The 27990-nt window shown below is 45.5% G+C and overlaps 1 protein-coding gene across 1 annotated transcript; it reads left to right on the top strand.

Moving 5' to 3' along the window:
* Positions 1–843: 843 nt before the first annotated feature.
* Positions 844–27679, top strand: RS1 (retinoschisin 1; the record flags this gene model as incomplete). The annotated part of the gene is made up of 6 exons (XM_079765495.1): positions 844–895; positions 10823–10848; positions 11656–11761; positions 22530–22671; positions 25107–25302; positions 27527–27679. 6 exons carry the CDS (start codon positions 844–846, stop codon positions 27677–27679), a joined length of 675 nt encoding a protein of 224 aa, XP_079621621.1.
* Positions 27680–27990: the final 311 nt, after the last annotated feature.

The raw sequence follows: 27990 nt of genomic DNA, 5'->3' as shown, positions 1-27990 counted from the left end.
ATTACAGTCGTTTCAAGTTTTAACTTTATCTTTTTAACGTCTTAACCATTTTTAAGTATACAGCTCAGTAATGTGAATTATATTCACACTGTTGTGAAAAAGATCTCCAGAACTTTTTACATATATAATCCCATTTAATTCTCAAACTAACTCCATGAAGTAGGCATTATCATTTCCTTACAGATCAAAAAGTTGAAATTTTTAATTTCAACTTGGCCCAGAGACCTTAAGTAACTTGGCCCAAGGTCACAAAACAAATGGTTGAGCTGGGATTTGCACCGTCTGGCTTGGGAACCTGCTTTTAACCCTACCTTGTTGCACTGAAACCCCTAACCTTGGCCATGTATATTGTTTCCAACTCTTTGTTATTATAAATAACACAGCCATTTTAGTATTTCCCCGAGTGAATAGATATGAACATGAAGCCAAGTTGCTTTCTAAGAGGGGAATCCATGTCATTTTCACAGAACTCGCAAAGGTTAGTGCTTACTTGGTAGGAAATTGCTCAAGGTCACCCACTAGAAGATGATGACAGAGAAAGAATTAAGACCTGGGTCTTCTGATTCCAGTTTCCATTTCCCCCCAGTGCTTCCCTTACATTTAAAGATAGAATAAAAACAATATTTTCCTTTGCTAAACCAACCTCAGTAGACACTAGATTCTTGTCTAAGACTTCCTTGTTAAGGCAGGTAACTGTGTGGGTTAACTTGGTGGGGCTCAGCCCAAGCCCTAAGAACTAAATGGCATAAGGTACTTAATGAGGCCAGTGCTCAAGTTAATCTCCTGCTCCTGGGGAAGCTTCCACTTGGATAAGGTAGAGCTGCAGCCAAGGACAAGGGGAGAATGCCACTCAAGATAGAAGGCTTCTTGTTCTTACTTCTGTTTGGCTATGAAGGTAGGTGCCAGCCAACCATTAGCATTCATTAAACACTTAATATAATTGAATTAATAATATAGCTGATTAATAGAAATGCAACCTAAATAATTAAAATATTATTAACTAGCAAAGCATGTTAATTAATATGTGTTATTAATGAACAACATTGCCTTTGTGTGGATGCGGTTCTCTCTGTCTCACCGCTGGCTTTTTGGCTTTGTGAGGAGCCTTCTGAAGTTCAAAGGATGCTCAAAATGGGTCAGAAAGAAGGAAGGGTCTCAGAGATTGTATAAAATAGCTACAAATTCAACAATTAGTAGGAAAGTGTGACATGTTCTTGTAAATTTTTAGGAGTCACGGCTAGAGTGATTGTAGGGTTAGGGTTTAATCTTCCAAACCAGGACGCTAATGAGAGTAGAAGAGGTTGCTATTAATAATTCTGCTGGGACAACAGGTGTAAACCAGGACTGTCCCAGGCAAATCAGGACGTGAGGTCACCCTAGTTTAAATATGGATTAACATGGGGGGCGGGGGTGGGGTAGAAGAGGTCAATGGGACATATGTAATACTTTCAACAATAAAGATTAAAAAATAAAAATAAATAAATGTGGATTAATAAAACATGCTGAGTACCACTGGACTCTAATAGAAAGAATAATCCAACTGACAGTCAGAAACCCCCAAAGACTCAATACACTAAATTATGTTTAAATGGCTAAATATGGTCCCAGCAGGAGTGATATGCTTAAATAAGGAGAAATTAAAGGCAAATATCTAAAATGTCAACCAATTCAACTTTTAAATTATCAACTCTCAAGGGCCCATCAGCTCAGGATTTCTTTTTTAGTTAATTCTGAACAAAATATCTTCTTTATGGTCATTGGGTATTTATGTGTGTAACAGAAAATAAATAAAGAGGGCAGGGAGGAGGAGGCCTCTCCACTCTGTAAATGACCTGGTAGACAGACATGACAAAACTCACACAAGCAGACTCAGAATTCCTGGTTTAAATCATTCTCCTTTCTACCCTCTCACATTTTAGTGGTACTCACTTTCATGATTCCCCAATCACATAGCTTTTTGTTAGTCACATTTTTCAGTATTTGGAAAGACTTGTAAAGATATAATCCCAACATCATCATTCTACATAGAGATCATTCAGACTAATTGTCTGCTTTTTTCTCCTTGCAACATGCCCCAGTAACTTTTAAAAAAAAGAATAGTTTATTGCCCTGGCTGGTGTGGTTTGGTTGAATATCGTCCTGTGTATGGAAAGGTTGCCCGTTGGATTCCCAGTCAGGGGCCATACCCAGTTTTCGGGTTTGACTGTAGGCACTCAATCAATGTTTCTTCCTCTCTCTCTAAAATCAATAAGAACATTTTTAAAAAGGATAATAGCTTGCCTGGCTGGCATGGCTCAGTGGTTGAACATTGACCTGTGAACCAGAAGGTCACGGTTCAATTCCCAGTTAGGGCACATGCCCGGGTTGCGGGCTTGATCTCCAGTGTGGGGCATGCAGGCAGCCTATCAATTATTCTTTCTATCTCTCCCTTTACCTTCCTCTCTGAAATCAATAAAAAATTGTTTAAAAAAATAAAAGGATAATAGTTTATTGATTTTTTTTTAGAGGAGGAAGGAGGGAGAAAGATTGTTATGTGTGATTGGCCTTCTGCATGCCCCCTACCAGGGATCAATCCCACAACCTGGCATGTGCCCTTGGCCTGGAGCACCAGATAATGCCCAACCAACTGAACCCACAGGCCAGGACTGTCTCAATAACTCTTAACAGTTTAAGATGCTTTCGTGGTTTTGTTGTTTTCCCTTTTCTCTTTGACCTTTCCTCAGCAAGAACATCTAAACAGCCTTTAAAGGCTTAGATCCCAATACCTCTGGTTCTCAGATATTCACAGGGCTCATCCTCAGATTTCTCTTTGTGATTGTCATTGAGATTTGTTTATCCATTCATTCATTTGCCTGTTCATTCAAGAACCCATCCCTGAGTACCTGCTATGGGCCAAACACGTGCTGAGTCTTAACAACCCTGTCCTGTGATCCCCCCAAATGTGAAGAAATACTATAAAAGTTTACCAACCTATTTTTAAAAAATATATTTTTATTGATTTTTAGAGAGAGACAAAGGGAAAGGGATAGAGAGATAGAAACATCAATGAGACAGGAAGCTCATCAATTGGCTGCCTCCTGCACTGCCTCCTGCATTGGCCCCACACTTGGGGATCGAGCCCACAACCCAGGCATGTGCCCTGAACGGGAATCGAACTGGGGACCTCTTGTACCAACCTATTTTTAAATTAGACCTGCTCATTTCGGGGATATCTGCAATAAAAGACATGCTGTCAGGAGGCACAGAGCCCTGCATTCATTCCTGTTCTACTGTTAAGCTTCTATTGCTTACCAATCTTTGTGCATGGCTAGGGAGCTCCAGAGATTTACATTTAGAGAATCTTATCTGTCTGAGTGGAATGGAATATGGCCCAGTGGGTAGGCTTGAGAAGTGTAAATTCTCTTACCCACCTAACCAAGGCCCTCCATCCTCATGCGGCATGGAGGGAAAGAAGCCAGCAGAAAATGGCCAGTGCTCTACCCTGAGCTAGAGGGATGCTCCAGGAGGCAGAGAAAAAACTACAGTATAAAATGACTGCACTGAATCAGCTTGCAATCCAGACAGAGGGATAAGACATAAAGCACATGGGAAAGCTGTATTCTATTGCACACTGGGAACCTGAAGACAAAGGTTCTTTGTCTCATTTACTCTTTGCTGTTTCTATTCCACGGCGGCAGTGGCTCTTTACTACAGTGAAATAAGGTAAATGGATTGACCTCACATACGCATTAGATGAGGGTTCACTTGGGAATGCACTAATCATCAGAGTAAAGCACTGCTTATGTCTTATAACTGAAGCAGGCTTCGATTTATCTCACATTGTACATTTTGGATTCAAAGCCAGCAAGGATTTTAAAAACACCCATCCTTAGTAAATTCTATCAGTCAATTAATTGCTCATGGTTATTATATAAAAACAAAAAAGATTACCAAGCTTCATCTTACAGGTAAGTGTCCTCTTTGCTAGTATGTCAATGATCAGGGACAGCAGATTTTTTTTAAAGCAGCTTGCTTGCGATGTAATTTACATATCCATTTAAAGTGTGCCATTCCATGGTTTTCAGTAAGTATATTTACAGATTTGTAGAGTACACAATCTAATTTTAGAACATTTTCATCACTCCTAAAAAATTCTGTTAGACATTAAGCACTCACTCCCCACTCTCCACTACCCCCCTCCACCCAGCCCGCCACTCCTTAGTCCAACTACTGATCTACTTTCAGTCTCTATAGATTTGCCTATTCGGGACATTTCATTTAAATGGAATCATATAACATATGGTCTTTTTTCTGTCACATAGCATATGTTTTTGAGGTTCATCTGTGTGAAGCAGGTACAGATGTCAGATTTACCCATGAATATGCCTGTCGCCTAAAATAGTAACATTTTCACACCAGAAGCAATTTCTTTCTTTCTTTCTTCTTCATGGAAAGGGACATTATTTCAACCTACTGTTTTTCTCCCATGTCTTATTCTTGTTTTCAAGTAGATTGGAAGCTGGTTACAGTTTTATCATTCATAATTTTATACTTTTCTCCTCGGCTTCATCTGTTTCCATGGGAAGGAAAGCTCTGCATTTAGTGAAATCCAATCAAAGAGACTAGAAGAGTCTTTCCTATGTGCATCCAATACATACTTCTCCTCTTGGGCTTGCAAGGTAAATTAGCTATGCCTTGAATTTCCTTGCTGTGATAAGTGTTTCCCTATGGCGTGGTGCTTTGGGCAAAAGGGCAGAATGCATGACTCTAAAATTGGTGAGTGGCAGACATCTCAGATGCTCTAGTGCAAGCATGTCAAACTCAAAGGCTAACACGGACCATATAAGCAAGGTTTAAGTTTCTGTGGGCTGCAAAAAAAACAAAAGCTTCAATTTTCATAGAAACATGGGTTTATTTCAATAGAGACATGCTGAAGACAAAGGGCTGAAATAAACGAGTCATCATTAACATAAAATAATAGAAAATTTTAATAAAAATTAATATTTTTTCTTGAACATTAACTTACCAGACACTGAATAACTGCACAAATTAATAAGTGTAATGCAAATAAAGCTATTTTTCTTGTTCTCCGAAAGTGAAATATTTCCTGTTGTGCACACCAAATAAGTCAGTCCAAGACTAATGACGTGGCCATCGGCTCTAAAATATTCACTGCTGGTATTAGTGGGGAGAAATGGTGCACCTGCGCGTGAGGCATGTAAGGGAAATTAATGCAACATGATTATAGTAATCAGTCATAGTTTGTTATTAATAACTAGTGGTCTGGTGCACGAAATTCATGCATGGGGGGGGGGCCTCAGCCCGGCCTGCACCCTCTCCAATCTGGGACCCCTCGGGGAATGTCTGACTACTGGTTTAGGGCCGAGGGATCGGGCCTAAACCGGCAGTCGGACATCCCTCTTGCAATCTGGTACTGCTGGCTCCTAACTGCTCACCTGCCTGCTACCTGCCTGATCACCCCTAAGCATTCTGCCTGCCAGCCTGCTTGCCCTCAACACTCCCCCCTCCGCTGGCCTAATCACCCCAACTGCCCCCCCTTGCCAGCCTGATTGCCCCCAACTGTCCACCCCTGCTGCCTGCTTGCCCCCAACTGCCACCCCTACTGGCCTGATCTCCCCAACTTCCCCCCACTGCTGGCCTGCTTGCCCCCAACTGGCCCCCCCTGCCAGCCTGCTCACCCCCAACTGCCCCCCACTGCGGGCCTGCTCGCCCCCAACTGACCCCCTGCCGGCCTGATCGTCCCCAACTGCCCCCCCCCACCCCCCGCTGGCCTGATCACACCCAACTGCCCTCCCCTCCTGGCCTGATCACCCCTAACCACCTCTGCTTCAGCCCCGCCACTATGGCTTTGTCCGGAAGGACATCCAGAAGGTCTTCCAGTCTAATTAGCATATTACCCTTTTATTAGTATAGATTATGTATAACAGGATATTGTAAAAATTAAGTTACGAAATTTTTATTAAAACGTTTCTTACATACCGTTATATTGGCTGGGCCACAAAAATATTTGTTGTGGGCCACATGCGGCCCGCAGGCCTCGAGTTTGACATGCTTGCTCTAGTGGAAACTCATAACCTGTGGAGGAATCTCAAAAACAGTGCCAGTAAGGAGAAAAACACAAAGCCACATAATCTAAATCTTTTATTCTTTTTTTCCTTTAAAGGCTGGCCTGTTTTCTTTTGCTTATTCCAACAATGTAATTTTTTTTTTATTTACTGACTTTGTTTAGGGACAGAGAAGGAAAAACATCAACTTGTTGTTCCACTTATTTATGCATTCATTGGTTGTTTCTTACATGTGCCCTGACCAGGGATTAAATCCACAATCTTGGCATATCAGGATGATGCTCTAACCAACTGAGCTACCCGACCAGAGCAAAGTTTTGCTTAGCTCCTGCTATTATAAGATATTGTAGTCAAACATGTTTTTGCTTTTGTTCACCAGCTTTTGTGATTAATCATTTTGGGGACTACAGCAGCCACATTGCTGCTCCCTTGCTGACAGCTCTTCCTGTAAAATGCTTCTTGTCCCTTATCTCTCTGCTCATTTCCATAAGGACCTGGTGCCTCAGAACCCCAGACTGCTTTCTGGAGAGGGGAGCTGGAAAGATGGAAAACTCCAGAAATCTACCCAACCTCTGAGTGAACACAGGAAGTGGCTCCAAAACTAGGCTTCCTCTTAGGTCTTTCTCTCCCCAGGTACACAGTAGCGGGACCTCCTTGACCTTTCCTTTTTGTTTTCTGCTTTGTTTCTGCAGGATGTGGAGCCCATGCAGGGCCCACCCCTAGACCAGATATTGCAGAGGCAACGGGACAGGTCCTGAGCTTCATTTGAACTCTGGGTTTTCTCAGTTGCACAGCTGCATAGCCTCTCTTCAGTAACAGACATGGCCTCTGGGCCAAATTGATTTGGTTATTAAGGAGACACTGTCAGTGATCACTCACCTCATATTTGGTCCCCCAAAAGAGGGTCTTGGCACAATTGATGTTTACCCAACTGACAGGGCCTTTCTGCATTTCAGCCATCCCAGCTATTCTTGAAGATGGGGTGGAGCTGCGTGCCTCCTGGATGAACAGTCCCCAGATAAACTAGGTGCCAACTGCTCATCTACTGTGCTGTTCTTGGGGAGCAGCTGTGGGGAGCAGCTGTGGGAATGAGGCTATGGGTTCATGTACACATTAACTGTGAGGAGAATGGATACTACCAGCTCAGCTGGACTTCCCCTTGAGCTTCAGAACTTTCTAGCCAGCTGCCCACTCAACCTCAACACTTGGGTGTCCCTTTGACCTCTCAAAGGAAAGATCTCCACCCCATTGCCCCCAAATCTCTGCTCCCCTGGAACCTCCTCCTTCCCCAGTAAATGGTAGCTCTGTTCTCTCAGTCACTCAGGCCTCAGGCAGCTCATTTTTCTTTGCATCCACAGCACCTGTCGGTAATCCTATTGCTACCACCTTCCAAAGACAGTCACAATCCAGGCATTTCTCATTACCTCCATGCCACCATCTTGGGCCATGCCACCATCATCTCTCCCTGAGATGACGTGCCAAGCACCCACCCACCTCGGGCTGTTCATTCTCTCATTCATTATTTCCCACTCCCCACATTAGACTATAAATTCAATGAGGGCAGGTGTTTTTCCCATTTTATTTACTTATATCTCCAGCACCTAAAGCTGAGCCTGGAATATAGTAGATGCTCAATGAATATTAATAAATGAATGAATGCTTTGGGACCAGTCATTACCAGCTATCGTTTATATCAATTTCTATAATTGTACAGGTGCTTAGATACATCTGTGGACAAGAAAGAGGTGGGACACAAAGGCCAGAACAAGTGGTGGATTCTACATGTGGGACAGAAAAAGTCCTCTTCAGAGGGCAGAAAAGTTGGGAGAGGAAGGCATTTGAGGCCAAATGCACGGAGGCAGGAAACAGCCTGGCACTTTTGATGAATTGCAGGTAGTACAGAGGGCAAAAGATAAATTTTTATATCTATTTTAAGAATGAGGATATGCAGACATGCAGTCATACAACTAAGACACGTCGGAGGTGGAACTCAGACCATGGCAGAGGGACCCACCAAAGGGTTTGTCAGGAAAGTGACAAAATCAGGTTTGCATTCCATTCCATCGGCAGCACGAAGAATGGATGAGGCAAGTTATCTCTTTAGCAAGGAGAGAATCCAGGGGAGAGAGGACAGAGTCTGAAAGGGGAAGTGACAGTGGGGGTGGAGAGGAAAGAAGTCCCCTAGTAGACACCGGGTGTGGGTGGTTAGGAAAAAGACGTGACTAGGAGGAGTCCCAGGCTTCTGAATGGGGTAATAGGTAGATGGTGGAGCCATTCAGTAGGCTAAGAAATAAAGAACAATCTGAACAAAAGAGATAATGAGTTTGGTTTTTTTAAAAAGTTTTTAAAAATATATAACCTACATGCATTTATTTAAGTACAATAGACATACAAAGGAGTCCAGGTAAGTGTACAACTCAATGAATTTTTACCATGAAACACACTCAAGTAACCTGCACTCAGATCAAGTAACAGAACATTACCAGACACCACTTCTGGGCTTCCTACCTGCCACTTCCTACCCCAAGTGTGGCCAGGACCCTGTGGCTAGTGGCATGGATTACTCTGGCCTGTTTTTGTGCATGCTAAATGGATTCATATGGTATGTTCACTTTAGCACCTAACTTTACACTCAACATTGTGAGATGCAGCATATTGTGTATAGATCATCCCTTTTCATTGCAGTACAGTGTTCCACTGTGTGAATCTACCACAGGTATCCATTCTACTCTTGATGGGTATATAAGTGTTTCCAGTTTGGAGTTACTATAAATACTGCTGCTGTGAATAATCTAGTACATGTTTTTGTTTGTTGGAGAACATATGTATGTATTTCTGGTGGGCAAATACTAGTACTTGGGAGTGGAATTGCTGGTTCATAGGGCACATATGCGGTATGACCAGCCTTGGTACAAATTACCAAGCACTTTTTCAAAGAGGTTAGACCAACTTACTAATATACCCTGCTGGCACCATATGAGAGTTCGGGTTGCTCCATGACCTTGCCAACACTTGGTTGTAGCCAGTTCTACATAGTAAGAGAAATGTATGTGGAGATGTCCAGGAAGCCATTCAATGCAAGTGTTGGAATCTTGGGTTTAGCAACATTGATGGAGGCAGGGAGGAAGCAGAGCTCTCAAGAGAGACTGAGGAGGATTATTCAGAATGGTACCAGAAGCTGTGGCTGTAGGACGATGGGAGGGACTGACAGCACCCTATATTGTACCACGAAGACATAAGCTCAGTGTTGGAAAGAGTCCATCGAATATGAAAGTAAGAAGTCGTTGGTGCCCTAATTGGTTTGGCTCAGTGGATAGAGCGTCGGCCTGCGGACTCAAGGGTCCCAGGTTCGATTCTGATCAAGGGCATGTACCTGGGTTGCGGGCACATCCCCAGTAGGGAGTGTGCAGGAGGCGGCTGATGGATGTTTCTCTCTCATCGATGTTTCTAACTCTCTATCCCTCTCCCTTCCTCTCTGTAAAAAATCAATAAAATATATTTTTTTTAAAAAAAAGAAGTCATTAGTGATTTTCCTTGCCAGCACAGGGCTTGGCCTCCTGCCAAGATGGTGCTCCCTAACCTTCATTGCTTCCTGATAGGGCCAGTTCTGCCGGTAGCGGATAGGCCAAAGAGTCTCTAGAAATGAATAACCAGAGGATGAGGGCCGAGGAGAGATAGCAGTTTAGTGACGCAGGTGAGGGGTGGTCCTGAATCTGCCCAGGCTAAAAGATATGCCCCCTTGCCCAGCCGGAGTTGCTCAGTGGTTGAGCATTGACCTATCAACCAGGAAGTCATGGTTCAATTCCCAGTCAGGGCACATGCCCGGGTTATGGGCTCAATCCCCAGTGTTTGGCGTGCAGGAGGCAGCTGACCAATGATTCTCTTTCATCATTGATGTTTCTTTCTTGTTCTCTCCCTCTCCCTTCCTCTCTGAAATCCATAAAAAGATATTTTTTAAAAAGATATGCTCCTTTGACTCACACTGCAGCCTGTGCCTAACCTGATAGACCATTCACCATGTGCATCATCCTGGGCAGAGAGTGAGGCTTCCATTTTAGAAGGCACCTGGCACAGTGCCAGTCCCACAATGGGCACGCAAAAGGGGCTTGTGGAATGGGTAAATATGTATTATTTAAATAGAGGCACGACTTGAAGAAGAGTTTTATCATTGTGATGACAAAGATGAGACCATTCCTTTACTCTGTAAAACAATCTGAAAGCATTTTGGGGTAATCAGATCTGATTTTTAGATAGGAAAGTGGTTAAGGAGGGACTTCTATTTCCTGCTGTCTACACTTGGGTTTTGTTTGAGATTTTTATATATAGGTATGTGTTGCTTTTATAATCAGAAAAGAAATGAAGGTGTTTCTTTTGTTGAAAATGAGACGTGGCGCTTTGGTGCTTTAAGCCAGTGCTGTATAACGGAATCTTCCGCGATGATGAAAGAGCTTTGTACTTGTGCTTTCCAGCGCAGTAGCCACTAGTGACAGGTGGCCAGTCCGGTAAGCACTTGAAATGTGGCCAGTGTGACTGAGGAATTTAATTTTTAATTTTATCCATTTTAGTTAAGTTCAATTCAAATAGCCACCAGAACCAGTGGCTAGGGCATTGGATAGTACAGCTTTGAACCATCAGTTTAAGAAGGGGCTTTAACTTTTATATGACTTCATTTCACTTTTCCATGTAATGTATCATTTTGTTGAATTTCTCTTTCTTTTTTTTTTTAACTTGATTTTTCCTCTCGTCCTCTTGCTCAGCCACGCTGGGATTATCATCTACTGAGGTATGTTAAAGTAAGAAGGCTGGGATTTACATGGATACTGTTTTTGAAGCTTTTCCTAGCCAAAAATAATGGCTAGAGCTATGACTTTTTAAAATGTACTTTTAAAGATATTTTTTCTGGTGTGGCAATAGCACATTTTATCTGAGCAAGTTCCATGTTTCATTGAGAGAGTTCAAATAAACCACGTCTTAATTCAGATGGTGTAATGTTGAATCCAGTGCCTTTTAAAACTGGATCTCCAAAAGGGACATCCAGGGGATGTAAGAAGCCCGACCTTAGATTGAGTCGCCCCAAACCCCTGAAGACAACTATAATGGGATGAATGTTGCCCCTTTCATGAGTGTGTCTGTGAGATTATTAACTGGTCACCAACAGTGCAGAAACTTGTTTATCTCCAGTGGTCGGCAAACTCATTAGTCAACAGAGCCAAGTATCAACAGTACAACGATTGAAATTTCTTTTGAGAGCCAAATTTTTTAAACTGAAACTTCTTCTAATACCACTTCTTCAAAATAGACTCGCCCAGGTCGTGGTATTTTGTGGAAGAGCTGCACTCAAGGGGCCAAAGAGCTGCATGTGGCTCGTGAGCCGCAGTTTGCCGACCACTGGTCTAGACTCACAGATGAGCGGCAACTGTGTGCATTAAGGCTGGAGTAATGATTCAGTTGTGCTGTTGCAGTGTGAAAGCAGCTGTAGACAATAGTAATGATGAGCACGGTTTTTGAACACAAGCTTTTCCAGTAGTGCTGACCACAGTTACCTTTGACCCTGACTTTTCTGACACTCTGCCTCTTTGGCTTCCCACAGGATGAGGGTGAGGACCCCTGGTATCACAAAGTGTGCAAGTGCGATTGCCAAGGAGGTGCCAATACCCTGTGGTCTGCGGGCACCACCTCCTTAGACTGCATACCGGGTGAGTGAGTATCCCCTCTCCTTGGGGCACCAGACCCTTGGGTTGTCCTTGGGAACATCCTGTTTCTCCTTTCTTTCAATCCAGCTGAATTAAACCCCTGAATGCCACACTCTCGATTTTCTCCAGTGGCCTCTGAGCTTCAAATGTCACATGGCCACTGATCCACTAAACTGACCTGATGTCCTTGTTAAAGATGGGACCCATTGAAAGAGATTAATGGATAATTAATTGAAAATAAATTAATGGTAGGTGGCAGGGAGTTTTGAGAACAGCTTAGGCTTTTGAGCCAGAAAGACCAGAGTTGGAGTCCTGGCTGTGTCACTTATTAACTCTGGGGCTGCCACTTTGCCCTTTTTCTATCAAGTGGAGGCAATGCTTTTATAGGAGAAAAATATGTTTCGTCTTCTGTTGCTAGTGGGAGTGGGATTCTTGAGGTATTGCTGGAAGGAGCATTTCTAGAGGTCCCCACGGGAGGATGAGATATGGTAGAAAACTTTATTTCCATGGAATTATACCCCTTTCCAAAGTCCCATTTCCCTTAGTCCAGTCATAGAAGAAGTTTAGCTGGGGTTTCAGTAGAGCTAAAATCAGAGCCAGTGTCCAGAATTCCTTTCCATGTTGGAGCAGAGTCCAGTTCAGTAATGGACTTACAGTCCATTAGTCCATTTTTTGGGGGGTCTCCATGGCTGTGGGCCATGTGGGAAAATGCAGGGAAGCAGGAGCAAAAGAGCCCCACAAGCCCAAAGTCACAGGAGTCCCAAGAGAGCCAAGAGGGGGGAACTCATTTGTTTAGGACCGTGGTCAGCAAACTGCGGCTCGCGAGCCACATGAGGCTCTTTGGCCCCTTGAGTGTGGCTCTTCCACAAAATACCACGGCCGGGCAAGTCTATTTTGAAGAATTGGCATTAGAAGAAGTTTAAGTTTAAAAAATTTGGCTCTCAAAAGAAATTTCAATCGTTGTACTGTTGATATTTGGCTCTGTTGACTAATGAGTTTGCCGACCACTGGTTTAGGAGATTATGTATCCCAAATCTTCGTGCCCTTGCAGTGGCCACACCCATTCTGGCTGACCATCTCTATCTCCAGGTGTGATTGACAGCAAGCACCTTCGCTAGGCCCTCCAACTTTAGTGGGCATGCATCTATCTTCTCTTTGTTGGACCCTTGGGGAGTGTAAAGTTGCAGCTTCCTGGTGAAGCTGCCCAAATGACATGCCTATAGTGTCTGGCCTTACCTTTGCTCCTTTCCTATCCTATCTAATAATAGACAAATATGCAAATTGACCATACCTCTGACACACCCACAAGCCACTCCAACCATCCAATCAGAGCGAGTATGCAAATGAACCCAAACCAAGATGGCTACAGCCACAGAGAGCAAGGTTTCCTAGGTAACAGAGGAAGCTAAGCTTTCTGCCTGCCCTTGCCAGGCCTAAGCCTCCACTCAAGCTACAAAGTTTCAATTATAGAAGGTAAACAAATTCAAACAAATGGCGGCAGAATGGAGCTTGAGAGAGCAGGCCAGGGTTGCCAGCAGCAACAGGGGAAGCAAAGCTTTCCGCACACCCTGGCCGGGCTCACCCACTTAAGGCAACAAAGTTTCAATTATAACCCCAACACAAATGGCTGCCGGCCTCGGAGGGAGCCCCAGGCTTGGCTCCTCTCTAGGCTACAAAGTTTCAATTGTAGAAGGAAAATAAATTCCAGATACCAGGGCCTCTGCTTGGGTTGCCAGGGGGCATGGCCGGCCTGCCAATCACCACAGGCCTCTCGCTCAGGCCGCCCCACGCCCCAAGGGAACCCCCACCTGATCCAGGACGCCCTTCAGGGCAAACCAGCTGGCCCCCACCCCTGTACCAGGCCTCTATCCTATCTAATAAAAGAGTAATATGCAGATTGATCATCACTGCAACACACAATATAGCTGCCCCCATGTGGTCAAAGATCCTGCCCCCATGTGGACACAAGATGGCCACTACAAGATGGCCAGCAGGAGAGGGCAGTTGGGAGGCACCCGGCCTGCAAGGGAGGGCAGTTGAGAAGGACCAGGCCTGCAAGGGAGGGCAGTTGAGAGGGACCAGGCCTGCAAGGGAGGGCAGTTGAGAGGGACCAGGCCTGCAAGGGAGGGCAGTTGGAGGTGATCAACCCTGCAGGAGAGGGCAGTTAGGAGTGACCAGGCCGGCAGAGAAGGGAAGTTGGGGGCAAACAGGCTGGCAGCGGAGTGTTTAGGGGGTAATCAGGCTGGCAGGCAGAAGCAGTTAGGGGCAATCAGGAAGGCAGGCAGGCAAGCAGTTGGGAGCCAGCAGTCCTGGATTGTGAGAGGGATGTCCGACTGCCCGTTTAGGCCCGATCCCACCAGGTGGATCGGGCCTAAACGGGCAGTCGGACATCCCTCGAGGGGTCCCAGACTGGAGAGGGTACAGGCTGGGCTGAGGGACAACCCCCCTCCGTGCACGAATTTCGTGCACCGGGCCTCTAGTCTATACTAATAAAAGGGTAATATGCTAATTAGACCGGATAGACCAGGCATCTTCCATACATCCTTCTGAGCAAAGCTGCAGCAGCTGCAAGGGCCAAGGAGGGCAGCTGGCAGTGGCAACAGCAGCAGGGTGATGGGGGCAGCACCTTCCCCTGATTGGCCTGGTCGCCTCCCTCAGAGGGAGGCCAGAGGCAGTAGCAGTGGCAGGGTGATGGGGGTGGCACCTTCCCCTGATTGGCCCCATTGCCTCCTGTATAGGGAGGCCAGACTGCGGCTTAGGACATCTCCTGAAGGGTCCCAGACTGTGAGAGGGGGCAGGCTGGGCTGAGGGATCCCCCTCCAATGCTCAAATTTTCATGCACCGGGCCTCTAGTCCTATATAATAAAAGGCTAATATGCAAATTGACCAAACAGCAGAACGACCAGTTGCTATGATGCACACTGACCACCAGGGAACATATGCTTAATGCAGGATCTGCCCCCTAGTGATCAGTGCACTCCCACCGGGGGAGCACCACTCAACCAGAAGCCAGGCTCACAGCTGGCGAGCGCAGTGGTGGTGGCGGGAGCCTCTCTCACCTCTGTGGCAGTGCTAAGGACCCCTCTGGGGGCCCCGGATTGCGAGAGGGCACAGGCCAGGCTGAGAGAATGTTGTGCACTGGTCCTCTAGTTATTAATAACTAGTTAATTACAATGGTATCAATGCTACTATGCCTGGGTAGCCATTGCTCACCAAACAGCCATGTACTTCCCCATATTCCAGCCTCCCCTCCACCCACAATCAGTGGCTTCATATTAGCACTTCCCGCCCAAGTGAGCAGTGTCCTTCCAAAGTGAGGCATTTAAGGGCTGCTGGTCCTCAACTCTCCAGCTCTCCATCTTCCTGCTTGAGAAAATGGCTTGTCCCTCAGCCTGAGTGCCTAGGAAATTCTGTGGAGCAGAACCCCTGCCCACCCACAATGGCTCAGTCACCTGAGTGGAAAAAAAATCTTTGTTGTATTAACCCTCTGATATTTCTGGACGGTTTGTTCTGCAGCATAACATGACCTTTCCTGACTAATGTGAATGCCTACCTTCCCCTAAGGCAGGGGCCAGCAAACTCTGTCAGTAAAGGGCCAGACAATAAGTATTTACAGCTTTGTGCGTCATGCTTTCTCAACTCCTCAATTCTGCCATTGTTGCTCATAAAGAATCCATAGACAACATGTAAATGCATGTGCATGGCTGTGTGCCAATAAAACTTTATTTACAAAACAGGCAGTGCACACTATTTGGCCCAAGGGCCACAGTTTGTGGACCCCTGCTCCAAGAAGTTGTTATGAGGAATAACTCGGATGAGGCATTAAAGCACGTTGTGCTGTACTTGGCAAATTGGTGCTCCTTTTCTTCCTGCTTTCTAAGAGCTCACACTCTGGCTTTCAGAGGCTGAGGAGGCCCGCAAATATTTGCAATGCTCAGTCCTTTCTAGGCTCAGAGCTTCTTTGGTATGAAACTGTCCTTGCCATCCCTCTCCAGGGTTACAGAGCGCCTGTAACGTCATCTACTTTACATAATCGCCTAATAATAGCTCCGGGAGAGACAGGTTTGTGTGTATGCCTGTGAGCTTCTCTTCATTATTTCATTAAATTTGCATTAAAATAGCAAATTGTGGGGGAGAGAAGGAGGGAGTCTACAATGGCTTTTACTGCCACCGTTTTCCTATTTACTAAGTCTTACAAGGGAACAGTGGGGTCCCTATAGTGAGGAAAGCATTATGTGCTGTTTAGTTCAGTGGGCTTCTCCCACTGGACCGGAGCTCCTGTAGCCATTATGTGTTGGTATGATCTTCCCAGTCAATATTGATGCACCCTCATTAATAATCCGCCCCTTTTTTATCACATGCCTATTATGTGCCAGATACTGATGGGGAGACAAAAATGAAGGCAATTGTCTCCACCCTGGAGGAGTTTACCATTTAGTGAAAACAAATGTTCTCTTCACTAGAGACAGGAGGCTACTGGAATTCCATTCCAAGGAAGTTCTTTCTAAGAAATTGAAAAGAGATTATTTATGCAGATTGGATTCATTGACCTAATCAACTGTGAAAGGGCCTTGTGTTTGAGGAATGTGAAGACAATTGGGTCCCCAAAGCTATCTCCCCTACACAGTCATGAACTGGAGGTTCTGAAATCAGAAATTCTTTAGCTTACCTATTCTTTCTTTCCCCATTGTTTTTGTTTGTTTTCTTTTGTTTTTATAACAACACATATATTTCCAAGAAAGAAAACACACAACCTTGGTGTTAAATGGTTGATTCGTTGGTGTTAATTAGCTTTTCCATGAAAGATATGATTCAGGGAAGCAGGACTACAAGCTTCCAGAAGTCAGTTGCCCACAGCGCCTCAGATCCTTATTAGAACTTCGGTAATGATGTTGGTGTCCCTGGCCTCTATGATTCAAGGCTTTCTGCATACTCTGATTTAGGGAGGAAGAAGAGCCTAGAAAGCACAGGAGGACAGGAAGGTCATTCATAGCTGCCAAAAAGGAGCTCCCAGGTGCACACTGGTCCTTACTGCCCAGGGGTCCCACCCATAGAGCAGAAGGCTGGGTGCATTGTGGCCTCCTAATCTTCATCTTAACACTACTAAAAATACTCAAAGGTCTGTCATTTCCACAATTGAGTCAAGATTACCTGGACACTCTGAGATGCAGGAATAGGGTAGGGAAGGTATCAGAGTATAAGAAATCCAATGACTCGATGCTTTACTGGTATTCCAGATCCAGATTCTATATTTCTATATTATATTCAAATTTATATTCTATTCTTCTGTAAATATTATTTTATATTCTACTACATTGTCATAAATATTCAAGTCTAATACCCATGCATAATAATATTCACATCTTTCTTGACAAGAATGTCCCTCAACTCCCTTTGTGTCCCTTTAGGTTAACATCTTTTATAAGCAGGTCTGGCCTGAATGCCTACAGATTGAGAAATTATCTACTCAATAAGAAAAGCTAGTATGTTAAATATCCATAGTCTGGATTAGCAGCACATTGTGAATATGCCTTTATCCATCTAAATATCACATCAGTGCTCACAAGAGCCACTTGTGCCACAAACTATTTGGTTTTCTCCTTAAGAGTAAAATGAGTATAGACATAGGCCAGTGGGATGTCTCTGGGTCAGTTAATTTCTACTTTCTCCCTGAGCTCACTGCTTCCTGTTTCTGCAATTTTCTCTGCTTATCCCCAGTGGCTGCCCAAGAGGGGGGTGATGATGTTTGTTCATCCATCCATCCTTCATCCATCCATCTGATCAACATCTATGCAGTACCTGCATGTGCAGGCATTCTGCAGGGCTCAGAGGATAGAATGGTGAGAAAGACTGACTGGGCTGCTGATGATTAAATAATCACAAGAAGAGAGACAAGTGACAGGTGTAGAGTGCCTGGGAGTACCTGGAATCCTTTACCTAGCTCAGGGTGGGCAGAAATCTGAAGGATGAGTAGAGGTAAAGGGGGGAAAAGAGGGGGCAGGACTGTCATAGGCAGAGGGAACAGTCTCAAGGGAAGGCCTCCAGGCCTGCATGAGGACCTGAAGGCAGCTCAGCCAGGACCATGGAAGGAGGAGGAGGAGGGAAAAGAAGGAGTCAGGAAAAATAATAAAGAAACTGTATTACAATTCACTCCACAGCACACAGAGCACAAAGAATGTTACAGTTTCTATTTTACCAAATTCAGATAATCCTAGTTTGAGTCCCCTCTTGCCATGGCCTGTGAAGAGTCTAAAGAAAGGATTGTAGAAGGTCCTTTCTCTCCCCTTTGGACTACATGAACCCATACCATGGGCTTGCAAGGGCTGCCTGGGGCAGGGCCTGGGTCCAGGCTATGTAGTAGGCTCTCTGCCCAGCCTACAGCCCCACTCCAAGGTCAACAGCTTCCCCTCTGAACCAAACTCAGTCCTGGGAACCTTTCCAAGTTTCTTGAAGGTATCCAGAGCTCAGGGCTCCCAGGCTCCATCCCTGGTCCAGCCTCATCAGAGGCACCATTTCCCGGCTAAACTCAGGCCCTTACCATGAGCCCCCCGACCTGACCCAACTTAGCAAGAGTCAAAGCCCAGAGCCCCTGGCCATCTCCTCCTCTGGGAAAATCAGCTGATTCCTTTTGAGGCCTAGACCTTCCAAATCTATAAGCCTGTGAGATGCTTTGTTGCCAACAGGCTTCTTTCTCAAGTCACGCACACACACACACACACACACACACACACACACACACAGATGTGCACATTGCTTATTCCATCCTGGGGCAAGGAGAGCCCAAACCTTTAGAAACATGAAGCTGGCCTCTTTCTTAGAGATGATGGGAGCAGGACAGCATGGGATATAGGGCGGGCTGTTAGATTTCTTCCCTAGAGACTCTTCATCAGAAAAACAAACATGCCAAACTCAAGAAGACATGACTATATTCTCACAATTTTACCCTATCCTACCAATATGAGCTGCTGCTTTTTTGACCTGGCACTATGGGCTTTATACTTTACAAACGTTATTTCACATAACCCCACAGCAACTTTGTGGAGGCTGGTTCTACTGTTGTGCTCCTTTCATAGACAAGGAATCTGAAGTAGAGACATTGAGCAGCTTGCCTAAACTCAGAGGGCGAGTAGGATTCAATTCCAGGTTGCATTGGCTCTATACCAGCAATCTTGACTTTGGCTGCCCATTACAATGACCTGTACTTTTACCCCACGCCCAGGTCCTTCCCCAGACCAATGACATCAGACTCTCTGGGGGTCTGGCCCAAACACCAGCACTTCTGCAACGCCCCAGGTGAATCGCAGGCTGAGACCCATCAGAGAGTCTTTGCTCTGTGCCCTGGGCCAAACCACCCAGTTTCTGTGTAGCAGCTGGGTAGTTGGAGGCACCAAAGCCTGAGACAGGAGCACTGGACAGGGGCAGGCTTGAGGCTTGCATGCTGAAGGGCTCAGTTTTGGCTATGAAGTATCTTTGGGTCACACAGATGGAACTATTCACCTGGAAAATACTCATAGGGCCTGGAAGTCAGGCTTTGGCTCCCACATGCCTGCTGAAACCATGGGAATGGTGAGATCATCACTTCCCCTGGAGAGTGTGGGCAAGATCCATGTCTGGACAAGTCTTCACAGGCCTCCAAGGCCATTGCTCCTGGCCAGGTCCCTGCATGTCTACAGCCCACACTCTTAACTGTTAGATGGGTAATTGGGAAGAAATAGCAAGAGATATGAGGGGAAACAGAGAAAGATCGAAATGCTAAGAATAAAGTTCTTGGAGAGGTGGCAATGGCTTTTTCTTCCCCTCTGCTTCCTCCCTCCAAGTTGGTGGCCCTGGAGTAAGAAAAGGGAGGTTCTGGGTATAGGGGAGTTAGAGATATCCACAGTTAGAATTTAAGTAACCACCAAGGCCCAACTGAAAGCCAGCGTTCTGACACTGGAGCCTTGTCCCTCTATCTGGTGGCCCAAGTTTGTCTTCCAGGTCGGAGGCGGGTAGAGGAGGTGGAGGAGCCCTCAAAGCCATGGGCACTAGGCCCATGAATCCACCAGCCAACAAAATGCCTTCTGTGGTAGGCTAAGGCTTCCACAGTGCACTTTGATAGTGTGCTTGTTAAAAATTGGCCACTCTGGGAGTGAAATCCTGGAAACTGCATTCTTAAGAAGCTCCCTTGATGATTTGGCCACACAAGGCATGTGCGTGTAGCCCATAAAGCGTTCCTGTTCCCTCTCCCAGGAATTGACATTTTAATAGGCCCCTGAAGCCTTGGGTTCTTGATCAACTACAAATGCTATACCTTCACCCGCAGCCCCACTGAGCTGCAGCTACTGGTGGAAGTTGGACCTATTTTTTTGGTGCATTGGGTAGAAAGGCTCATACCCCCACCCCCAACCCCAGGGGGTCTGAAGCTTTTTCATGCTTCATTCAGTTTCACTGACTTGTGAAAATGAGTCTCTAGAAAGAACTCGCTCTCATTTTACTGTGTAACGTGATGATACCCCAGTAAATATATTCAGCTCTTCAATATGAACCCAAACTTACACATGAAAAAAATAATTTGATTTACCTTACTTGAAGTTTATCATTCACAATCAGAAAACTAGGAGAATGTATTTGCATAAGTTGATTTATTTCCTACTAGTGACCCGGTGCATGGATTCGTGCACATTGAAAGGAAATTAATTAGAAGGTGGCCTGCGGGGCCGGACTGGGCGAGACAGGCTGGACACGTCCTGTAGCCAATCTCCTGTGGTCCCTTCCCGGCCTGCCACACCTGGGGCAGCACCGGGGCTCGAAGGGTGTCTGTAGAGTGAGCGGGGGTCCCTCCAGCAGTTGGGGTCTCTTGGCCTGGCCTGTGGGGATCGGGCTGAAACTGGCTCTCCGACATCCCCCAAGGGGTCCCAGAGTGTGAGAGGGCACTCTGCAAAGTTGCTGTTGTACAGGGTGTGGAACACAAACGCAAGTATGCAGTAATCCAGATTCGGGGCTGACAGTGCCCCAGCAACAACATAACCCATGGCCAAAGGTGGAATTGCGTGGCCCTGTGAGGAATCAGACTCCCTCCTCTCTGGTTCCGGGGTGCGTCACCCAAGAACCGCCACTGCCAAGTCACCACAGCTCAGCAGCTCTTGCATTGAGCATCTGCCCCCTGGTGGTCAGTGCATGTCATACCTACCAGCTGGTTGGAAGGTTGCTTAGCCTCTTATATATACTAGAGGCCCGGTGCACGAAATTTGTGCATGGGGGATGTGTGTCCCTCAGTCCAGCCTGCACTCTCTCCAATCTGGGACCCCTCAAGGGACCCCAGTTGGACATCCCTCTCACAATCCAGGACTGCTGGCTCCCAACCGCTTGCCTGCCTGCCTTCCTGATTGCTCCTAACTGCTTCTGCCTGCCAGCCTGATCATCCCCTAACCACTCCCCTGCCAGCCTGATCAATACCTAACTGCTCCCCTGCTGGCCTGATTGCCTCTAACTGCCCTCCCATGCCACCTGGTCACCCCTAACTGTCCTCCCCTGCAGGCCTGGTCCCCCCAAACTGCCCTCCCCTGCAGGCCTGGACCCTCCCAACTGCCCTCCCCTGCTGGCTTGATTGCCCACAACTGCCCTCCCCTGCTGGCCATCTTGTGGTGGCCATCTTGTGTTCACATGGGGGCGGCCATCTTTGACCACATGGGGGTGGCCATCTTGTGTGTTGGAGTGACAGTTAATTTGCATATTACCTCTTTATTAGATTGATAGATAGATAGATAGTAATTCAGTAGAAACTAGGTTTGGTTATAAATAAGAGGCCCCCTAAATAGTGGGTTATTGAATTAGCTTTGTTTTGACTGACATGGTAAAAAGACTAGGAGTAGGGTTTTGCTTAAGGATATCAGGGCTGAGGTCTCTGCCATTCCCTTGGCCTTATCCCCATGGTGCAAGATGGCTACTGTTGTACCAGCCATTAAGTCTTGCTTCTAGGCAACAGTTAGAAAGAAGGGCAAGCAAAACCTGAACATAAATCCCCAGCAAACATCCTTTTATATCTCACTGGTCAGAAATTGTATCACATGACTTCTAACTGCAAGAAAGTCTGGGAAAGATTGTTTTTGCAGCTGGCTACATTGCTGTCCCCAACAAAATTAGGGTTCTTTAGTGAAAAAGAAGGGGAGAATGGATACTTGGATGGCAATTGGCAGTCTCTGACCAGGTAAACCAACACTAAATGTGAGAGGAAATACATGAGAAGCAGCAGATAATTAACATATAAGAACGAGCTTTGGCTATTCTTATTTGAGAAAAGCAGTTCCTTCCTACTGTTCTTTATTCGAAAGTCACTCAAGCACATTTCACCTCCCCCCCCCCCCATTAGACTAGTGAGACAACTGCAATTTACAAGGAGGAACTCAGTCTCAATATATAATTGCCTTCCTGCCTCTCACCATTGTTTTTTTCCTAATAATTGCCACCACATGCTGCCCAAGGACAATTAGGGACCCTGATGTCATCATACAGTATGGCTGATGTATTAATGAGGAAAACAAAGAGTATGGCATTTAAGTATGACATTTCACTGCAAACCTCTTGGTTTTTAGGTCTGTTTGTGAAGAAGGTGAACTATTTCTCAAAACTACCCCCAACCACTGCCATGCTTTTACGAATGTCCTGAATCTCTATAGCAATTCCTTTACTTCATCTTCAGACGGGATGGTTTGATTTGTCATTTTGGTCTGTCGTGTTTGTTGAGTATTGTGATGCAATCTGAGTGTTTTGATGTGCATTGTTTCTCCTTTCCCAGAATGCCCCTATCATAAACCCCTGGGTTTCGAGTCAGGGGAGGTTACACCAGACCAGATCACCTGTTCCAACCCGGAGCAGTACATGGGTTGGTATTCGTCGTGGACTGCCAACAAGGCCCGGCTCAACAGTCAAGGCTTTGGGTAAGCAGGCCTGGCAGCTCAGCTGATTTTTTTTCCATGTGATTTGAAAAAGTAGGTCTCTGTAATAAATGAGTGAAACAAAATGCATTTAGTTATTCAATAAACATTGATTGAATGCCTTCTATGTGCCAAGGACTGTGGATAGAGCACTGAACAAGGTGGATGAGTCCTGGCCTTTAAGCACACAATTTAGTGGGGGACAAGGATTCTAAGCACATAATCACACAAGTGATCACTTAGTAAGTGTGATGAGTGCTGTGGAGGAGACAGAGGAGAAACACCTGGTCCATTTGAAGCACCAGGGAAGAGCTCTCTAAGGGAAATATATTTAACCTGTGACTTATAGTTGGCCAGGTGAAGGGGTGGGCATAGGATACAGCAGGTGTAAAGGCCATCAGTAAAGACCACTTAAGGGCATGGATAGGGACCGCAAAGAAGGCCAGCAAGGTTAGAGCACAGGCAAGGCAAAGTTGGAGAGGCAGACAGAAATCAGATCACGCAGGTCCTTTTAAGTCATGCTAAAGAGTGTGGTCCTCACTTTAGGGATAATGGGAGGATCCTGAATGTGCATTAGTTAGAATGCAGGTTTGTGCTGCTGTAACAAAGAACCCCAAAGTACAGAGACTTAGTGTAGAGGTGTGTCTCCTGCTCATCTAAAAGTTTCATTAGGTGGTCTAGGGTTCTTATGGCAGCTGGGTGCTATCAGGGGTCCAGATTCTTTCTACCTTGTTGTTCTGTAATCCTTAACATGAAGCTTCCCATCTTGGACGCTAGCTCCTCTAGCTTCCACTGTCACATCCACATTCTAGTCAACAGAGAGAAAAGGAGAACAGAGCACACACACTTTTCCTTTAAGGATTCAGACAACCCTATTGGCCACTTCTGCCCATATCCCATTGACCAAAATTTAGTCTGATGGCCCAGCTAGCTTCAAGGAATACTAAGAAATGTGATCTTTGTTTGGTGGCCATTTGCCCAGATAAAACTCAGGGGTTCTATTACCAAAGGGAGATGGGAAGAGGCTATTGGGAGACAATTAGCAGACTCAGAGAAATTTGAAGTTGAGGAGCATCACAATCAAATCTGTGTTAAGAAAAAAAATCTTCTGCCCGGCCGGTGTGGCTCAGTGGTTGAGCATTGAACTACGAACCAGGAGGTCACGGTTCAATTCCTGGTCAGGGCACATGCCTAGGTTGCAGGCTTGATCTCCAGTGTGGGAGGTGGCTGATCAATGATTCTCTCTCATTATTGATGTTTCTATCTCTCCATCTCCCTTACGCTCTGAAATAAATATGTATTTTAAAAAAAGAAAAGAAAAAATCTTCTGGCTCCTGTGGGGAGAGCTGTGTAGTTGGGGACAAGGTTAATCCAGGAAGACTAATGAAGCTATGGTGGCAGTCCAGGCAACAATTGAGGGCTAGTGTGGTAGCAGTGAAATGGAGAGAAGTAAATGACTGACAAACACTTGGAGATGGAGCCGATAGATGGATTGGCTGTTTAAGGTGACAGAGAGGAAGGGGTCAAGGATGGCTCTCAGGTTGCTGGCATGAAGACCTGGAAAGACAGGGCTTGCATTCAGAGAGATGTATAGCATTGAAGGAGGGGTTCGGGTGGGGATAATTCATAACTCACTTTTGAACTTGTTTCATTTGAGATGCTCTGGCACCTGGGAGAGGTTGACTAGCTAGCAATTGATTCTCAGGATTTGGAATTTAGAAAAGGTTTGGGGTGGAAGTAGAAAGTCAGAGCCACCTGAGGAGCAAGTCTGGAATTAGAAGAGAAAGCAACCGAGGACTGAGTTCTGAGAAGCTAATTAATACGCAATAAAAAGCAGGGGAGCTATAGGTTTCCACAATTTATGAGGGATAAAGCTAACAAAACAAATCAGTTCCTCAAGGTTGGTTAGCTTGTAACTGTCAAAAGCCCTCCCAGAGCCACTCATCTCACTGTTCTCCACATGGTAGACACTCCCTGAAAGCCACGCATGATAGCACATGAAGGAGATGCAGATATGTATGAAGAGCGTGATGAGTGATATTAAAGAAAAACAAAAGATTCATGGTGAAAGAAACATCAGGAGAGACTAATGAAAAGGGAAGGGGGCTGATGGGTGCAATAACCATGCATTGAAGAAAGACATGCTCAACCACGCCCCAAAGGTAATTTCAGCTCCATTTGAAGGCATTTATTTGACAAATTAGTTGAATCTGACAATTTTTCACTTGGGTGGTAGAGGCTCAGGGAGAAAGAGGATGTCACAGAGGCTGGGCACGTCTTGGAGACAAGCCTCTGGGTGCTTCACAGATTGTAGCTCAACCCAAGCTTAGCGGGGGAGGGGGGCTCTTCAGGTGCTGGCATCCCCTCAAAAGTCGGCATTTCCAGGCTCTTTGGAGGCACTCTCAGGGAAAGCTCCTCTGATTCTGTGTCCCTGGCAGGTGTGCCTGGCTCTCCAAGTTCCAGGACAGCAGCCAGTGGTTACAGATAGATCTGAAGGAGGTCAAGGTGATTTCAGGGATCCTCACCCAGGGTCGTTGTGACATCGATGAGTGGATGACCAAATACAGTGTGCAGTACAGGACCGATGAGAGCCTGAACTGGATTTACTATAAGGACCAGACTGGAAACAACCGGGTAAGTCAGGCCTACCCCAAATCACCTTAGCTCACACTCTCTGTGACTCTCTTCTTTGCTGTATCCCTGTGTTCCTGTCGCCGCCCTCTGTCAGGGCACTGACCCCAAGGCAGGTGTCTTTCTTGTTATATCCCTGGTGCCTAGTAGATTGTCTGCAAATTAGTGTCACTCTTGCATGCAGAAGAAATCTTTGTCTGAATTCTCATATCAGCATATAGTTGCTTGAATAATCAAAGCCAACTATCTGGACTATTCCAAACTCATTGGATTGCTGAACACTTTGCTGCATAGGTCTGACATGATCCATTACTGATGCAGGTAGGTCCTGGTCCATTGATGTAGATATGGCTCCTCCTTAGTACTGATTGAGACCTACAGCTGGGAAGTTCTGGACAACCCAGCAAGTTAGCCACTAAACTATAGAAATGTTTAAAACGACTCTAGCAGTGCAGACACAGAGGTCCTTAAACTTTTATATGCCACTAACCACTGAGCAACAAGACCCAACTCTTGTTCATCATAGACTGAACACAACTCTCTACCTATATCTATCTATCTATAATGTATATTTATGATGAACTAAAAATTTACTAGCTATTTGGAAATATTAACTGCCCTTATACCTGTGAGGACTTCCCCCAGTTAATTTGGACATTTAACCACATTAAGTAGACATGTGCAGCTGAAAATCAGAAGGCTTTGTACTCTCTGATGCCAATTTGTATAGCAAGAACATTCATGGGTTGAGATTTTAAGGAGTTTGAACAATAGGTAAAATCAGCTTGCTACTTGGGACATTTTGTTCCATTTTTGTTCTTGTTGGCTTTTCAAAAAGATATGGGAATTCTTTTCAAGCACTGTGCTTCTGAAGGCCTTGAGGTTCTTTGCAAAGTGCCTGTTGGGCACTTGTGCGATCTGGAAGAGCCTGTCCCATCCTCCCTCTTCACCTGGCTGCTGCTTTGAATAGGTTCAAGGGCACAAATAGGGTAGAGAAGGGGATGTGGGACATTATTATTGGGAAGAAAGGTAAGATCATGGCATATGAGGCCCTTCTTGTTTTGTGGATGGATGAGGTCAATTTTTTCTGAAGATAATACCAGAAGGGAATGAAATGTTCTAGTGACGTCGGGCAGAACACTAGGACTCTGGAAAGATTGAAAAGAATGATTTCTTTGGAAATACAGCCAAACATCCACTGCACCTTTTATGCTTCACCCACTGCATCATGCCATGTTATATCCTTAAAACCACAAAACAAACCCTTTATCTCTATTATCTGGGCCCTGCCCTCCTCCTTGCAAATCTTCCTTCTAGTTTGTTTTTTTCTTTTAAAAAACATTCCCAAGTGTAGAAAGTCCTTGCTATTTGTATCAATGTAGAGACTCACCATTAAGCTTTAGCTCATGACTCACGACTGCAGAGCCAGCTCACAAATTTTTACTTGAGCTCCACTTTGGATACCTTTGGAACATGGGAACATTCCTCTTGTGTGATGTGGTCATTTTCAAAATTCTTGTCAAAATGCAAAGAATTAAAATGCAAAATCAAGAGGCAATTTTTAAAATAAGCGCCATCCAAACGAACTCTGTGCAGTGATGGAAATGTTAATATCTGCACTGTCCAATATGACCGCCACTAACCATATCAGCTATGGAGCACTTGAATTGCGCATGGGTGCTGTGATTGACGAAGTGAATTGCTATCTAATTTGAAGTCCTTTACATTTATTTTATTTTTTTAAAATATATTTTATGATTTTTTACAGAGAGGAAGAGAGAGGGATAGAGAGTTAGAAACATCGATGAGAGAGAAACATCGATCAGCTGCCTCCTGCACACTCCCTACTGGGGATGTGCCCGCAACCCAGGTACACGCCCTTGACCGGAATCAAACCCGGGACCCTTCAGTCCGCAGGCTGATGCTCCATCCACTGAGCCACACCGGCTAGGGCTGAAGTCCTTTACATTTAAATAGCCACATGTAGCTACTGGCTACCATACTGGACAGTGCAGTTCTAGATGTCTCCAGACTCAGAGAGGTCTGGAGTGTATAGGTGCCAACAACCAGTCAAGATCAGATTTTGTGGGGGCATCTGCAAATTCTCTGTACTTCAAGCACTTTCTGAGATTTTCCAGTTACAAATCGGGGCCAGCTCCCGACAGGAGTCAGTCTTCCTTTTCCCTCCCTGGCTGTGACGGAGACAGGGTTTCACCCCTTTCTTTAGGTCTTCTATGGAAACTCGGACAGAACTTCCACAGTCCAGAACCTGCTGCGGCCGCCCATCATTTCCCGCTTCATCCGGCTGATCCCGCTGGGCTGGCACGTCCGCATCGCCATCCGGATGGAGCTGCTGGAGTGTGCCAGCAGGTGTGCCTGACTCCTGCGAGCTGGGCGCCTGCGGGGGTGGGGGGCGCAGAGTGGCCCACAGAGACCCTCACACCCCTGTGACAAGCGAGGTGGCATTTTACAAGCTCTTGTCAATGCAGAGCTGGGTAGAGAATGTTTCTTTCTTTCCAGTTTTTAAGATATAGTTTCCAATTTGAATGAGGAAAAAACAAATAAACATATCCCCCACTCAGGGCCAAAGAAAATAAGGACAAAGAAAATGTCTCTAAAAACAATTTTCATACAAGAGCCTAAGTAGCAGGGGTAATTGGATGCTGTTGTTTGTTTTGTTTTGTCACAGCA

This window comes from Cnephaeus nilssonii (assembly GCF_951640355.1).
Source record: "Cnephaeus nilssonii genome assembly, chromosome: X".
Lineage (NCBI taxonomy): Eukaryota > Metazoa > Chordata > Mammalia > Chiroptera > Vespertilionidae > Cnephaeus > Cnephaeus nilssonii.
Note: the sequence above shows the minus strand (reverse complement) of the source record. Positions and strands in the feature narration are given on the sequence as shown.